The 13,976-nt window shown below is 50.4% G+C and overlaps 2 protein-coding genes across 2 annotated transcripts in view; one reads left to right on the top strand and one right to left on the bottom strand.

The window, feature by feature from the left end:
* The window catches only part of CEP41 (centrosomal protein 41), a 28,788-nt gene extending 19,047 nt beyond the window's left edge, over positions 1 to 9,741 (top strand). Inside the window, exons 6-11 of the mRNA XM_083366144.1 lie at positions 1,364 to 1,508; positions 2,295 to 2,449; positions 3,693 to 3,760; positions 6,186 to 6,300; positions 7,902 to 8,120; positions 9,547 to 9,741. Coding sequence (XP_083222270.1) covers positions 1,364 to 1,508; positions 2,295 to 2,449; positions 3,693 to 3,760; positions 6,186 to 6,300; positions 7,902 to 8,120; positions 9,547 to 9,695 — 851 coding nt within the window. The 3' untranslated portion in view covers positions 9,696 to 9,741. The remainder of the gene's footprint in view (positions 1 to 1,363; positions 1,509 to 2,294; positions 2,450 to 3,692; positions 3,761 to 6,185; positions 6,301 to 7,901; positions 8,121 to 9,546) is intronic.
* Positions 1 to 13,976, bottom strand: part of KLHDC10 (kelch domain containing 10) — a 331,421-nt gene that overhangs the window by 181,953 nt on the left and 135,492 nt on the right. The gene's annotated exons all lie outside the window — the stretch shown is intronic.

The following is a 13,976-nucleotide window of genomic DNA, read 5'->3' on the forward strand; positions in this document are numbered from 1 at the left end:
AATATAGATACGCGTAGGTAGATGATAGATATAGAGAGACAGATGCAGGCAGGAAGGCAAGCAGACAGACAGATAGATAGATAGATAGATAGATAGATAGATAGATAGATAGATAGATAGATAGATAGATAGATAGATAGATAGATGATAGATAGATGATAGTGATGGATGGATGAATGGATAGACAGACATAGACAGACAAATATAGATACGTGTAGGTAGATGATAGATAGATATAGAGAGACAGATGCAGGCAGGAAGGCAAGCAGACAGACAGACAGACAGATAGATAGATTGCTGTTCTGTCTTGTTTTACCTCTATCCCATTCCGGGTTGCATGTCAAATGACATCTATATGCATGGATTGAAAACACAAAATGGCTGCTTTGCATCCTGAGGCCAGAGACACATCTGAGTCCCTCTATAGAATTTTTTTTTTGGGGGGGGGGGTTGTCTTTCAAATGGGATTCTCACGTTTCATACCTGGGGGGGGGCGTCTCTGTATGCAAAATCTCTGCTCTGCCTCTTAGCAGATGGCTATGGAACAAGGGGCAGCCGGTTGGTCTAATGGTTAAGCCATCAGGCCAGAAAACAGGCGGCTGTGAATTCTAGTCCCGCCTTGGGCGGGAAAGCTGGCTGGGTGACTTTGGGCCAGTCGCCAGGAGACGGTGAGTTCTAATCCCGCCTTAGACGCAAAAGCTGGCTGGATGAGTTTGGATCAGTCACTGGGAGACGGGGAGTTCTAGTTCTGCCTTAGGCACGAAAGCTGGCTAGGTGGCTCTCTGGCCCAATCGACAGGAACCTAGGAGTTCGAATCCCGCCTCGAGAACCCGGCTGGCTGATTTGGGGCCAATCACCAGGAGGCGGCGAGTTCTAGTCCCGCTTGAGGCGTAAAAGCCGGCGAGGTGACTTCGAGCCAGTCCCTCTTTCCCAGCCCAGTCCGCCCCTCAGGGTTGTTGTTGTTGCTGCGGTGGGGAAAATAGGAGCAGGGAGCTGTGACGGATACGTTCCCCATCTTGAGTTTTGTAAATAATAATAATAATAATAATAATAATAATAATAATAATAATAATAATAATAATAATAATGAAGGCGGGATGCAAAGAAAGAGATGAAACACGTGGAGGAAGACTCGGCGCTCGTCTCTGGGTCAAGGGGCTCCTCTTGCGAGGGAACGGCAGGGGGGAAAGAGAAGCCCCCCAACTCCTGCTCGGGAGGGCCCCCCCCCAGAGCCATCCTCTCGGCCGCCGGGAGAAGCAAACGGAGAGGGACCTTTTGGGAGGGGGGCTGGGGGGGGGCTTCCACTTTCTCGGCGTCGGCCTGGGAGAGTTACAGGCGCCCGTCTGCCTGCCCCCTTTCTCAGAAGGCGACGCTGCTCCTGCGGAGGCCAATCCCGAGGCAGCCGAGACCAACGGCAAGGGGAGCCCCCAGGAGAAGCCGGCCAGCCCCATCCTCTTCATCGACAACAGCGGAGGAGCTGGCGAGTCACATCGCTCCACCTTGCAGAGGTATCTTCTCTTTCCCCTCCCCTCTTCTCTTCCCTTCCCTTCCCTCCCTCCCTCCCTCCCTCTCTCTCTACTTCTCTTCTTCCTTTCCTCCCTCTCTTCCCTTCCCTCCCTCCCTCCCTCTCTCTCTTCTTCTCTTCTTCCTTTCCTCCCTCTCTTCCCTTCCCTTCCCTCCCTCCCTCCCTCTCTCTCTTCTTCTCTTCTTCCTTTCCTCCCTCCCTCTTCTCTTCTCTCCTCTTTCCTCCCTCCCTCCCTCTCTCTTCTTTTCACCTTCCTTCCTTCTCCTTCTCCCCTTCCCTTCTCTTTCCTCCCTCTCTTTCTTCTTCCCTCCCTCTTCTCTTTCCTCCCTCCCTTTTTCTTTTCTCCTTCCTTCCTTCCTTCCTCCCTCCCTCCCTCCCTCTCTTCTCCCCTCTTCTCTTTCCTCCCTCCCGCTCTTCTTTTCTTTCTTCCCTCCCTCTCCTCCCTTCCCTTCTCTTTCTTCCCTCCCTCCTGCTCTCTCTTCTCTTTCCTTCCTCCCTCCCTCTCTTTCTTCTTCCTTCCCTCTTCTCTTCTTCCTTCCTTCCCTCTCTCCCTCCCTCTTCTCTTTCCTTCCTTCCTTCCTTCCTCCCTCACTCCTCCCTCCCTCTCTCTCCTCTCCTCTCTTACCTTAGTCTATGGCTTTGAGCTTCTATTCTACCATTCTTCCTGAACTAAAAGAGGTGCACTTAGTTTTCGATCTGTCTCATCCTTATTTTTGCAACAAGCCGTTCCAGGCTTGCTAAGGCTTCTCCTTCCTCCTCCTCCTCCCAGCGTCATCAGTGGGGTGGGCGAACTGGACCTGGGCAGAGGCGACCCCAGAACGGCGGAGCTGGCGCTTCCAAACGACAGACCTTATCCCGACTGTCCCTACCTGCTGCTGGATGTGCGCGAGCGAGACGCCTACGACCTCTGCCACCTTGTGGGAGGTGAGAGGAAGGCCCGGGGACCGTCAAGACGCTCGCCGTGTTCCCCTCCGGGGTAGGACAGGCGCGGGTTTGATTTCCTCACGGAAGGGGCAGCCCTTCCTGCAACGGGCGCCGGAATCCCGACTGACCAGCCCATGTTAGCCATAGCGCTTAGACTTATATGCCGCTTCGCGGCCTTCTCTAAGCGGTTTATAGAGTCAGCCTGTTGCCCTCCAGCAATCTGGGTCGTCGTTTTACCGACCCCGGAAGGATGGAAGGCTGAGTCAACCTTGAGCCAGTCAGGATCAAACTCCAGGCAGTGGGCAGAGTTACCCGCAGTGCTGCATTCTAACTATTGCACATCATGGAAGGGAGGGAGGTGGGGAGAGGGAGGAGGGAAGAAAAGGAAGGAAGGAAGGAAGGAAGGAAGGAAGGAAGGAAGGAAGGAAGGGTAGACCACTAGCACTAGTTCTTAGACTTATATACCGCTTCACAGTGTGTCACAGCCCTCACTAAGCGGTTTACAGAGTCAGCCTCTTGCCCCCCCCCAACAATCTGGGTCCCCGTTTTACCGACCTCAGAATAATGGAAGGCCGAGTCAACCCTGAGCTGGTGAGGATCGAACTGCTGGCAGTGGGCAGATCTTGGAATGCAGCGATGGTCATAAATATGAACCAGTGGCCAAGCCTCTGAATGTTGACCACGTGATGCTGGAAAGATCGCAACTGTGGAAAAAAAAAACCAGTCACGAGTCCCTTTTTTTCCAGTGCCTTTGCAACCTTGAATGGTCACTAAACCATAGGACTTTAAAATGTCAAAATAACCTACATGGATGTTAACATTAATCAATACCAATCGCCAGACTCCTTGCCTCCCTAGCTATAAAACGCGCTGTCCAAACCTGGCAACTTGTAAGACATGTCAGCTGCCTGGCTGAGGAATTCTGGGAGTTCACGAGTCTTAAAGTGGCCAGGTTTGGAGACACACACCCCATGGTTTATTCTATGGAATTCTGGGAGTTGAAGTCCACATGGAGTTCTGGGAGTTGAAGTCCACATGTCTTAAAGTGGCCAAGTTTGGAGACCCCTCCTGGTTTATCCTATGGAATTCTGGGAGTTGAAGTCCACAAGTCTTAAAGTGGCCAAGTTTGGAGAAGTCTGCTATCCACCTCCATAACAGCCTATTGCTGTGGACTTGTCCTCTGTTGTTTGACCAAAATTCTCCTTTTTCTGGCATTTATTTTATTTTATTTTTTGTCTTTCAGCTCACTCCTATCCCATCGCTACTCTGTCCCGAACGATGAATCCCTACACCAACAGCATTTTGGAATACGTATCCTTTGTGGAGTGGAAGGGTGCAGGTTTTTCTGCCGGGATCTGTAGCTTCAAATGCAAATTGAACAAACCCTAACCCTCCCTAAAAGAGCCACTCTTTTCCTGTTAGAAATTTGCAAAAAGCGCAGCGGTAACCACCTTTGCAACAAGCTGAGATCTGAAAGCGGAGACGGTTCCTCAGCCTTTGAGAGTCGGGCTTTGTAATCCATGATGCCCCTTACTACGTACCTATACCTTCCTGGTCCTCCTGAGCTTCACCGAATGTAGCTGAGCCCCAAAGTTTCTGTTGTTAGGCGAGACTGTTGCTAAGTGAACTTGGCTCCATTCATTTTATGACTTTTCCCGCCACCGTTGTTAAGTGACTCACTGCAGTCAATAAGTTCGTAGCCCGGTTTTTAAGTGATTCTGGCTTTTCCCCTTTGACTGTGCTTGTCTGGAGGGCAGAAACTGTTCTGTACCAGCCTGCTACCGGCCCTACAGAAAAGGCAGGGACAACCCCTTTACAAACGGCAAGAGGCTGGAATTATGCCTGCCAAATTTATAGCTACAAAAACAAACAAGACACGAACCAAGAAACCGGAGCTTTAAGAAACACGAACTATCCAAGCGGTTGCCTTCAGCGAACCAGCCCTCCCAACGCATTCCCCTTTTATACAGTTCAGGGCGTGGCTTCTCTCTGCCTCCTTCCGAGAAGCCCCATTGCCTCCCTCTGTTTACTCCTGCTTGACTGCCTCCTGCGTCGGGCGTCCTTGAACAGGGCCAGCTGTGGGTCATCTTCATCCACGCTGTCAGGCTCACACAGCTGGGTCTCCGTGGTGACCAAGTGGGAGGGGCCTGGCTGAGGGCTCTCATCAGCAAGATCTTCAACCCCCTCAGCAAGGTCTTCAACACCCCCCTCCTCCTCCTCTGAGTCGTCCGACCCAACTGCCGAACCCACAAGCTGACCCTGAATCACAACAGAAACAAGACTCCATAAAGGAGAATATTTGTCGCTCGGGCTGAAAGGAGAGATCCTTGCTGCCCTCTGAGCTTGCTGCTTTTTTTTCCCTCCCCCCGCCCCTTTTCAGATGTTTCGTGACCCAACTAGGTCACCTCATCCGTGGTGGAAGGGAGTGACGTTTGTGGAGTGGAGGAGAAAAAGGAAGGGAGGCGAAGGGCTGTGGAGTCCTTGGTGCTCTCCGAGGTTATTTTCTGGAAGACGTTTCATGGCCCAGCTAAGTAACATCATCAGTGTGAGAAGGGTTTGTTCTTTCTTTATATCTTAAGCCCCTTCTCGCACTGATGATGCTACCTCGCTGGGTCATGAGACGTCTGCAAAAAAACAACCCAGCTCAGATGATACCAAGGACTCCATAGTCCTCCTCCTCCTCCTCCTCCTCTCCACTCCCCTTCTAGCACTTTTTCTTCTTCTTCTTCTGTTTCTTCTCCTCTTCCTCCTCCTCTTCTTCTCCTCCTCCTCTTCTTTTTCTTCTCTTTCTTCTCTTCTCCTCTTCTTCTCTTCCTCCTCCTTCTCTTCTTCTGTTTTTTCTTCTCTTCCTCCTCCTCCTCCTCCTCCTCCTCCTCTTCTTCTTCTTCTCTTCTTCTTCTTCTTCTTCTTCTTCTTCTTCTTCTTCTTCTTCTTCATCTTCTTCTTCTTCCTGTTCCTCCTCCTTCTCCTCCTCCTCCTCCTCTTCTTCTTCTTCTTCTTTTTCTCCTCCTCCTCCTCCTCCTCTTCTCTTCCTCCTTCTCTTCTTCTGTTTTTTCTTCTCCTCTTTTTCTTCTCCTCTTCCTCCTCCTCCTCTTCTGTTTCTTCTCCTCCACCCCCACCCCCACCGTTCTCTTCAAGCTCCAAAGATGCTACCTGGTTGGGTCATGAAACGTCTGCAAAAAACAACCCAGCTCAGAGAGCACCAGGGACCCCCAGTTCAATTCGGAGCTACAAACTTACAAAGGAAATCCTCCTCCTCTTCTTTTTCTTCTTCTCCTTCTTCTTCTGTTTCTTCTCCTCCTCCTCTTCCTCCACCCCCCCCCCACGCCCACCGTTCTCTTCAAGCACCAATGATGTTCCCTAGTTGGGTCATGAAACGTCTGCAAAAAACAACCCACCTCAGAGAGCACCAAGGACCCGGCAGTTCTTCTCCTCCTCTTCCTCCTCCTGCCCCCCTCCTTTCTTTTTCCTCTCCATTCCTTCTTTTTTCCCTTCCTCTTCCTGTTCTCCTTCCTCCTCTTCCTCCTCCTCCCCCTCCTCTCTGCCAACCCCGCTCCCAGTTTGTCTAATGAAAGGCCTGCAAGAAAGAAAGCGCCCAGCTCAGAGGGCACCGAGGATTCCTCAGAAACAGGCTCATTGCCAGAGGGAGGGAGGCCTGCGGGCGGTGGGGAGGCTACTCTCCCACCTCTCTCTCCTTCCCACACAGCTTTGGACCCTTAACCCCTCCACCCCTCAGAAAAATGCTCACGGGAAGATTATCATCCTCTACGACGACGACGAGAGGGTGGCCAGCCAAGCAGCCACCACCATGTGCGAGAGGGGCTTTGAGAACTTATTCATGCTCTCTGGAGGTAGGAAGGCTCGGAAACTTTGGGATCGGCCTCCCCCCCCTCCCTGGGACCTTGTCCTTCTCAGCTGGGATCCACTGAGGCCCTGGCGATTCCATCGTTGTAATGGGAGGGAGTCTTTTAGAGTTAATTAGAATTGGAATTGGATTAGAATTGGATTAAAGTTAGGTTAGAATTAGAATGAGATTAGAATTAGAATGGGACGCAGTGGCTCAGTGGGTTAGGACGCTGAGCTTGTCGACCAGATGGTCGGCAGTTTGGCGGGTCGAATCCCGAGCGCCGCGTAACAGAGTGAGCGCCTGTTACTCATCCCAGCTTCTGCCAACCTAGCAGTTCGAAAGCACGTCAAAAGGCAAGTAGAAAAATAGGGACCGCTCTGGTGGGAAGGTAATAGTGTTCCATGCGCCTTTGGCGTCTAGTCATGCCGGAGACCACGGAGACGTCCTCGGACAAGCGCTGGCTCTTCAGCTTTGAAACGGAGATGAGCACCGGCCCCTAGAGTCGGAAACGACTAGCACGCGTGTGTGGGGGAACCTTTACCTTTACCTTTTACAATTAGAATGAATTAGAATTAGAATTAGATAGACTTAGTTTAGAATTAGAATTAGATTAGAATTAATTAGAATTAGACTTAGTTTAGAATTAGAATTAGATTAGAATTAGAATTAGATTAGAATTAGAATTAGAATGAATTAGAATAGAATTAGATTAGAATTAGAATTATAGAATTAGAATGAATTAGAATAGAATTAGATTAGAATGAATTAAAATTAGATTAGAATTGGAATGAATTAGAATAGAATCAGATTAGAATTAGAATTAATTAAAATTAGATTAGAATTGGAATGAATTAGAATAGAATCAGATTAGTATTAGAATGAATTAAAATTAGATTAGAATTAGAATGAATTAGAACTGGAATTCTTTATTGGCCAAGTGTGATTGGACACAGAAGGAATTCGTCTCCAGTGCATAAGTTCTCAGCGTACGTACCAGAAACGAACGATAAATCAAGATCATAATGACAAAAAAATACATTTGTCATAAATCATAGGATACAACACAGAGTGACCGACACGGGATACCAAATAAGCCATCAATCCAAATCAGAATAGGATACTAAACAAAAGCAAATCGACATAAATCATGAGATTCATACAACAACGTTACGGTCATAAGAAGCTAAGGACCTAAGTAACAGGAAAGATGAGAAGGAGAATACATAACACCGCCCTAACTGCCGTAGGTGGCTTGACATCCCAGGGCATAAGACAAGTTTTGTGGGAATTAGTTGTTTAGCAAAGTGATGGCATATTGGCATGGGAGGGAGAGGGAGACACGACACGACTGCCCTCGTGTCTGGTGCTGTGGGCGTGCAATGCCCTGTAGCCTCTTCTCGAGGGAAGACATTGAAAGACTTTATCCCCAGGATGCGAGGCGTCCACAGATATTTCCTCAGCCCTCTTTCTGGCTCCTGCAGTGTACCAGTCCTCAAGGGAAGGCTGGCTGGCTGCCATTATTATTATTTTTTTCCCCCACAGTCCTAACTCTCTCTATTTTTGTTGAGACTTCCCTGCCATCTTGTCGTCCTCCTGTTCTCCCAGGGCTCCGAGTCGTGGCGCAGAAGATCCCCGAAGGCCTGGTGACCGGCTCCTTTCCGCCCTCCTGCCTGGCAGCCAGTCACCCTGGGAGCGCCCGCAAGAAAGCCGCCCCCCAACCGCCGCCCCCCACGGCCGCCGAGAACAAGTGGAGGTTTACCGCAGAGGATCTGCAAAAGATACAGTACTACTTGGAGGAGGAACAGCTTCCCAGCGATCCTGCCAGTAAGACACACACACACACACACACACACACACACAAACACAGACCATTTGTCTTCAAAAGCCACAAGGCCAGCAGCCCCTTACCTGAAAGGCTGTTCTGGGGGTGGGGGGGGGCGGGAATTTGCTCTGGGCTCAAGAGGGTCTAATCGGGCCATGGCGGGCGCTGCATTAAAAGGACAAATTGTCCCGAAGGGCCGTTTTTTTCCCCAAAAGGCAACTGAGCTTTCAACGGGGGAAGCCAGTAAAAAAAAGGTATAGTTCTAGTGAGAAAAGTAAAGTTCTACATTTAGGCAAGGAAAACCCAAACGCACAGGTACAGTATAGGTCAGGGGTAGGCAAGCTCGGCTCTTTTATGACTCATGGACTTCAACTCCCAGAATTCCTGAGTCAGCTATGCTGACTCAGGAATTCTGGGAGTTGAAGTCCATGAGTCATAAAAGAGCCGAGCTTGCCTACCCCTGGTATAGGTGGTACCTTGCTCAATAGTAGCAAATGTGAGAGGGGTCTCAGAGTCCTAGCGGACAAGCATGAGCCAGCCGTGTGCGGCAGCAGCCAAAAAGGCCAACACGGTTCTAGGCTTCATCAACGGATAGAATCTTGAGATCATGTGAAGTGTTAGTACGACTTTACAAGGCCTCGGGAAGGCCACACTTGGAATATTTGCATCCAGTTTTGGTCACCACGAAGTAAAAAAGATGTTGAGATTCTAGAAAGAACGCAGAGAAGAGCAGCAAAGAGGATCAGGGGACCGGAGGCTAAAACATATAGGAAGAACGGTTGCTGGAATTGGGCATGTCTAGTTTAAAGAAGAGAAGGGCGAGGGGTGACGTGATAGCAGTCTTCCAGTATCTCAGAGGTTGCCCCAAAGAAGAGGCAGTCAAGCTATTCTCCAAAGCCCCTGAAGGCAGGACAAGAAGCAACGGATGGAAACTAACCAAGGAGAGAAGCAACCTTGAACTAAGGATGAAATTTCCTGACAGTGAGAACAATTAACCAGTGGAACTCCTTGCCTCCAGAGGCGGTGAATGCTCCAACGCTGGAAGTTTTTAAGAAGAGACTGGACAGCCATTTGCCTGAGATGGTACAGGGTTTCCCACCTGAGCAGCGGGTTGGACTAGATGACCTCCAAGGTCCCTTCCGACTTTATTATTATTATTATTATTATTCACTTAGCAGCCGTGTTCCTAACGTGACAACTGCAGTGATTCTCTTAACGACCGTTGGTAAAAGGGGGCAAAAAGTGACTCACTTAGCCACAGAAACGGGGTCCATCGCGCTCGTAAGCCGAGGACGACCTTCAGGGCGAAGGGGGTGTGTGTGAGGAGGGCTATAAATGAATAAATCCGGTTTTTCAACCCCCACCAACTAACCCAGCTCTCCGGCCCGTGCCCTGATCGCCACTCTCCTCTCGGTCCCTTCTCCCCAGGCCGCCTCAGCCGCGGATCCTCCGCCCGGGACAGCAAAGCCGTCGCCGTCAGGAGCAGCCAGAACCTGCCCAGCGCCAACCCGGACGCCGCCCCGCTCCCCGCCCGCTCCCTCAGCGCGAGCAGCTTGCAGAGCAAGCCTTGGCGGTAGCCCGGCACCTTTTGCCAGAATAAAAGAGAGAGAGAGAGAGAGAGAGCCCGTTTGCTGGGACGGTTTTTTTAACCCGGCAGGCCGGGCCCGCCTTTGCTTTTAGGAAGGTAGTTTGCACGGGGTGGGGAAAGAGGGGGTGGTGGTGGCAGGTGTGGGGGGGGTGGAAAGGCACATTTTGGGTGAGCCGATCCCGCCGAGGACGGCCTGGGCACGCCGCGTCTGTCCTTTTCCCCAAAAACCGAGGAGGAGAAAGGTGCAACCGAACTTTACGGGCAAGCGAGAACTTCTGGGCAGAGCCAGGGCATTAAGGAGGGCGAAGATAAAGCAGCCAGATGCAGCTGGACCAATGTTTGCCTTTCAGGCTGCAGCCAAAAGGCGATTTGCATCTTACACCTGGGGGCTTCCCCGGTCGTTTTTTTGGCTGTACCGGGAAAAGAGCCTGAAATAGCACTCTACCCACCTCATTGCCTGGCATCAGCCCTCCGGTCTGCCGGTTGGCATTGGCGGGGCAGCAAGGGCAAGGGGTCTCCTCTGCAAAGGAGCCACGGCCGAGGATGTCCGGGCTTCCCTGTCCACCCCCCAAGGACCCTGGCCACGTTTATCAGTATTTGTCTGAGGCTGGAGCAATGCTTGGCGGGGGGAGGGCTCAGAATCTCGATCCCCCCAAAGCCCCCCTCGGTGTTACGGCTATCTCCACTCCAGAGGCCGGACCGAGGCATCGTTAATGCTATAATTTTGGATCCTGGTTCATGCCCTCTTTGCCCGCTGCCTGCTCAGCCGAGCTTTTCCCGAATACTCCGCTTTCTCGCCCCTGACCTAGAAGCTGGTGTGCCCACCGCCTCCTGCGAGGCTTAACGGCCTGTCGCTGCTGGATTTTAATTCCCTTGGCTTAATCCCACCCACCCCTCTGCAGCTGAAAAACCTGCCTCCGCTTAACAGCGGGGGTCTCCAAACCAGGCCCTCTTTCAAGACTGCTGGACCTCAACTCCCAGAGTTCCCCCTCCCCGCCAGGGTGAGGAATTCTGGGTGTCGAAGTCCACAAGTCTTAAAAGTAGCCAAGTTTGGAAATCTCCACCCCACCCACCCACCCCCCCGGCTTGGCGGAAAAAAACTTGCAGGGTCTTGCAGCCTCCCACCTCGGAGATTTCCCCTGGATTAAAGAGTTTCCCGGTGCAACGGTCCGAATAGATTTTTTTTTTTCAGAGATGAAGTTATCCCTGTTGGCTGTCCTTGGGAAATCTCTTGTCTCATACCTGCGTCAGGCGCTCTGTGCCTGGAAGGCTGACTTTTCTCTTGGCCACTGCTGCAAACCTTGCCCTGCTTTCGCAGGAAGCCAAAGTTGCCGAATTTTCAACCTCCTCCCGCAACTTTTTTTTGCAGAAGCGATGAGCAAAGAGGTGGATCAAATTTGGCGGTGCCTCCTTCGGTGCCCGGATCTGATTCTCCAAGAAACTGTTGTTGTTGGGTTGTTTTTTTTCCCCAACCGTGGCAGCTTTAAGAGGCGTGGACTTCAACTCCCAGAATTCCCCCGGCCAGCTTTTCCAGAAAAGCTGGCCGGGGGAATTCTGGGAGTTGAAGTCCACGCCTCTTAAAAGCAGCCAAGGTTGAGAAAGTTACGCCGGGATCTTTTTAAAGATAGCACCAGAGACGAGTCACCCGGGAAACTCCAAGCTTGCACATCGAAAGGCCCAAACTCAAAAGAGGAACGCTACATCACCCCATTTCCCTCAATGTACCCCCAAGTCCTTGCCAACTTCGGAGAACAATATCACGGAGGGGAAAAAAATATTTAAAAATATTTTTGAGGCTTGACATCTTCCGATCCTATTCATCTTCCCGCATCACCTCCAACGCGATAAGCAGCCCTGTGTTTTTCCCCCCCCTCTGTACAGATTTGTAAAGATGTTTTATTTTTATATTAACTTAATCATGTGTGGTTTTAAAAGACTTAAGAAGTTTTGGGGGATGGGGTGTTTCGTTTTGGGTGTTGTTGGGTTTTGGGGTTCACGTACCTGGTTTTCTGCTGCCTTTCCTTGGTCTGCAGGCCCCAAATCTTGTGTTTGTGAGATGTTATCGTTTTTGGCGACAGAGCTATTTACTTCCCAGTTATCCTAAATCAGGGTCTGCTCGGAGACCGCACCCGTAACTCATTGCCTGCTTTTTGTTACACAGTTGCCCATTTGGTTATTCGAATTAAGACCCGGAGCAAATGCTTCACGGATAGATGAGCGGCTAGCCGTAATGGCATCCCAGGCTGAGGCTTCTGGGCTGTGGCTGGCCAGGCGTGTCTACCAGCTGTGCTGAAGGCCTCATGAAGCCTTAAGGATGTCTCTCCACCCAATCTCGCCATTCCTCTTCCCAGATTCCTGATCCCACCATCTTTCCACCCTGGATCCACTGGCAATTCCTCGGCCCTTTGAGCTGAGGTTGGTGTAAATAGCATGTCTTTATCACGATCAGGTTGACGGCTTGTGGTTTGATGCTGGCTTCTGCGCTGCTCCCGTCTCATTTCTCCACGTACCAAATCCACCTCCACAATAGTCCAGGTGAACTAAAATCCGCGTGTATTTTCTTCTTAGCTGATAAGAGTTTTGGTGGCTCTAGTAATGTTACTTATTTTTTTTAAAAAAAAATGTGTATTACTTAATGTAAATGGTTAGCGCAGCTGTCGCCCTCCTTGAAAGGGTTTTGAAAGCGAAAGCCGAGCGGTGCACGGGAAAATGACCCCTCAAAACTGCAGATGTTAGCATTTTGGGGGAAACTGAGAAAACGTAATCTGAATTGTTGAGAATTTGCTCGGTAAGCGAAAGTAAATGGGCTCTTCAGCCTTGGCCAGTGATTTCCCCCACACACACACACACATACACACAATTTCTCAAGACCGGTTGAACTCAACCTAGCGTTTGCAACAGAGAGAAGCGCCCGGTTCTGTTCTGCGGCTGCCGTTTTATCTGAGTAGCGGTGAAAACTTTTACAGAGCTTCGCAAAGGATGCCAAACCCTAAATCGAAGACTCACGACCTCTTTAGAAGTTGTCACGCCTTGGGCTCGTATCCGGAACCCTTCTCATCGGATCAAGCCTGCTCTTTGGTGTGACCGCGTGCGGGAGGGTGGTTGTTCCGTGCCTAAAGTTTGCACAAAGGACTGAACATCTGGTGTAGCAGAAGGACACCCACCCACCCCCCAAAAGAACCTTTTTTTTTAATCCTTTGGGTTGGATTGCAGCTCGTTCGCGCGGATGTTTTTGTGCTGTGTCTACTTTGCCTTTTGTACGGTTTGCATCTTAATAAAATACAGAACGGTGTGCTTTTTATTTTTCAGCCGGCTCGTGCACTTTCGCCCGTCTGCTAACTATAAGGATGCTACAACGGGTGAGCAATTATGGCCCTTCACGACCGGTGGACTTCAGCTCCCAGAATTCCTGAGCCCGCCATGCCGGCTCAGGAATTCTGGGAGTTGAAGTCCATAGGTTTTGAAGTTGCCCACTCCTGCGCTAACAGCTGAAAGACTTCTAAAGCTGGGATGTCTTTTCAAAGGGGGAAGATTCAAACCCTTACCTTCGGCATCAAAATCAAAATAGAGACGGCGGAGCAGTTCACCCATGTGACTGACCCAATTTTGCGACTTTTTTTTTTTTTTTTTTGCAGCGTTTGTTAAGCGAACACAGCTCTCCTAAGGCAACCACTGTGGTTGTCAAGCAAACACCCCGGTCATTCAGTGAACTCGCTGTGAGCACTTTTTGCCGAAAATTGAAAGCCAAATGCCGGCTTTCGGCAAAAAAAATATGTCGTAAAATGCAGTCAGCTGGCTGTAGGATGCTGCCAGCGGTCGTAAAAGGAGGTCAGTTGGCAAGCGTCCAACATGCAGTCATGGGACTGGAGGGAGGAGGAGGAGGCCGTCATAACTTTGGAACCGGGTCGTAAGTACTTTTAGGGGGGGGGTGTCCGTCGTAACTGAATAATCACTAAGGGACCGTAAGTCGAGGACTAGCTGTAGAGATAATCTGTCTTTTTAGGAGGTGCCCACATACCGACAAGTATCCCTTTCTACGGCCAGAAAGTGCCAGGTAAATCGTCCCAAAACACCGACTGAAAACTCAAAACACCTTCATGAACTTATCCAGGAGAGAAGCAGCCTAGAACTAAGGGGAAATTTCAGTGGGTCCAGAAGTTGTGGGTGCTCCGACACGAGAGGTTGTCAAGAAAGGATTGGACAGCCATTTGTCTGGAATGGTAGAGGGTCTCCTGCTTGAGCAGGAGGGTTGGACTACTAGATGACTTCC

The sequence above is a fragment of the Vipera ursinii genome, assembly GCF_947247035.1.
Source record: "Vipera ursinii genome assembly, chromosome: 6".
Lineage (NCBI taxonomy): Eukaryota > Metazoa > Chordata > Lepidosauria > Squamata > Viperidae > Vipera > Vipera ursinii.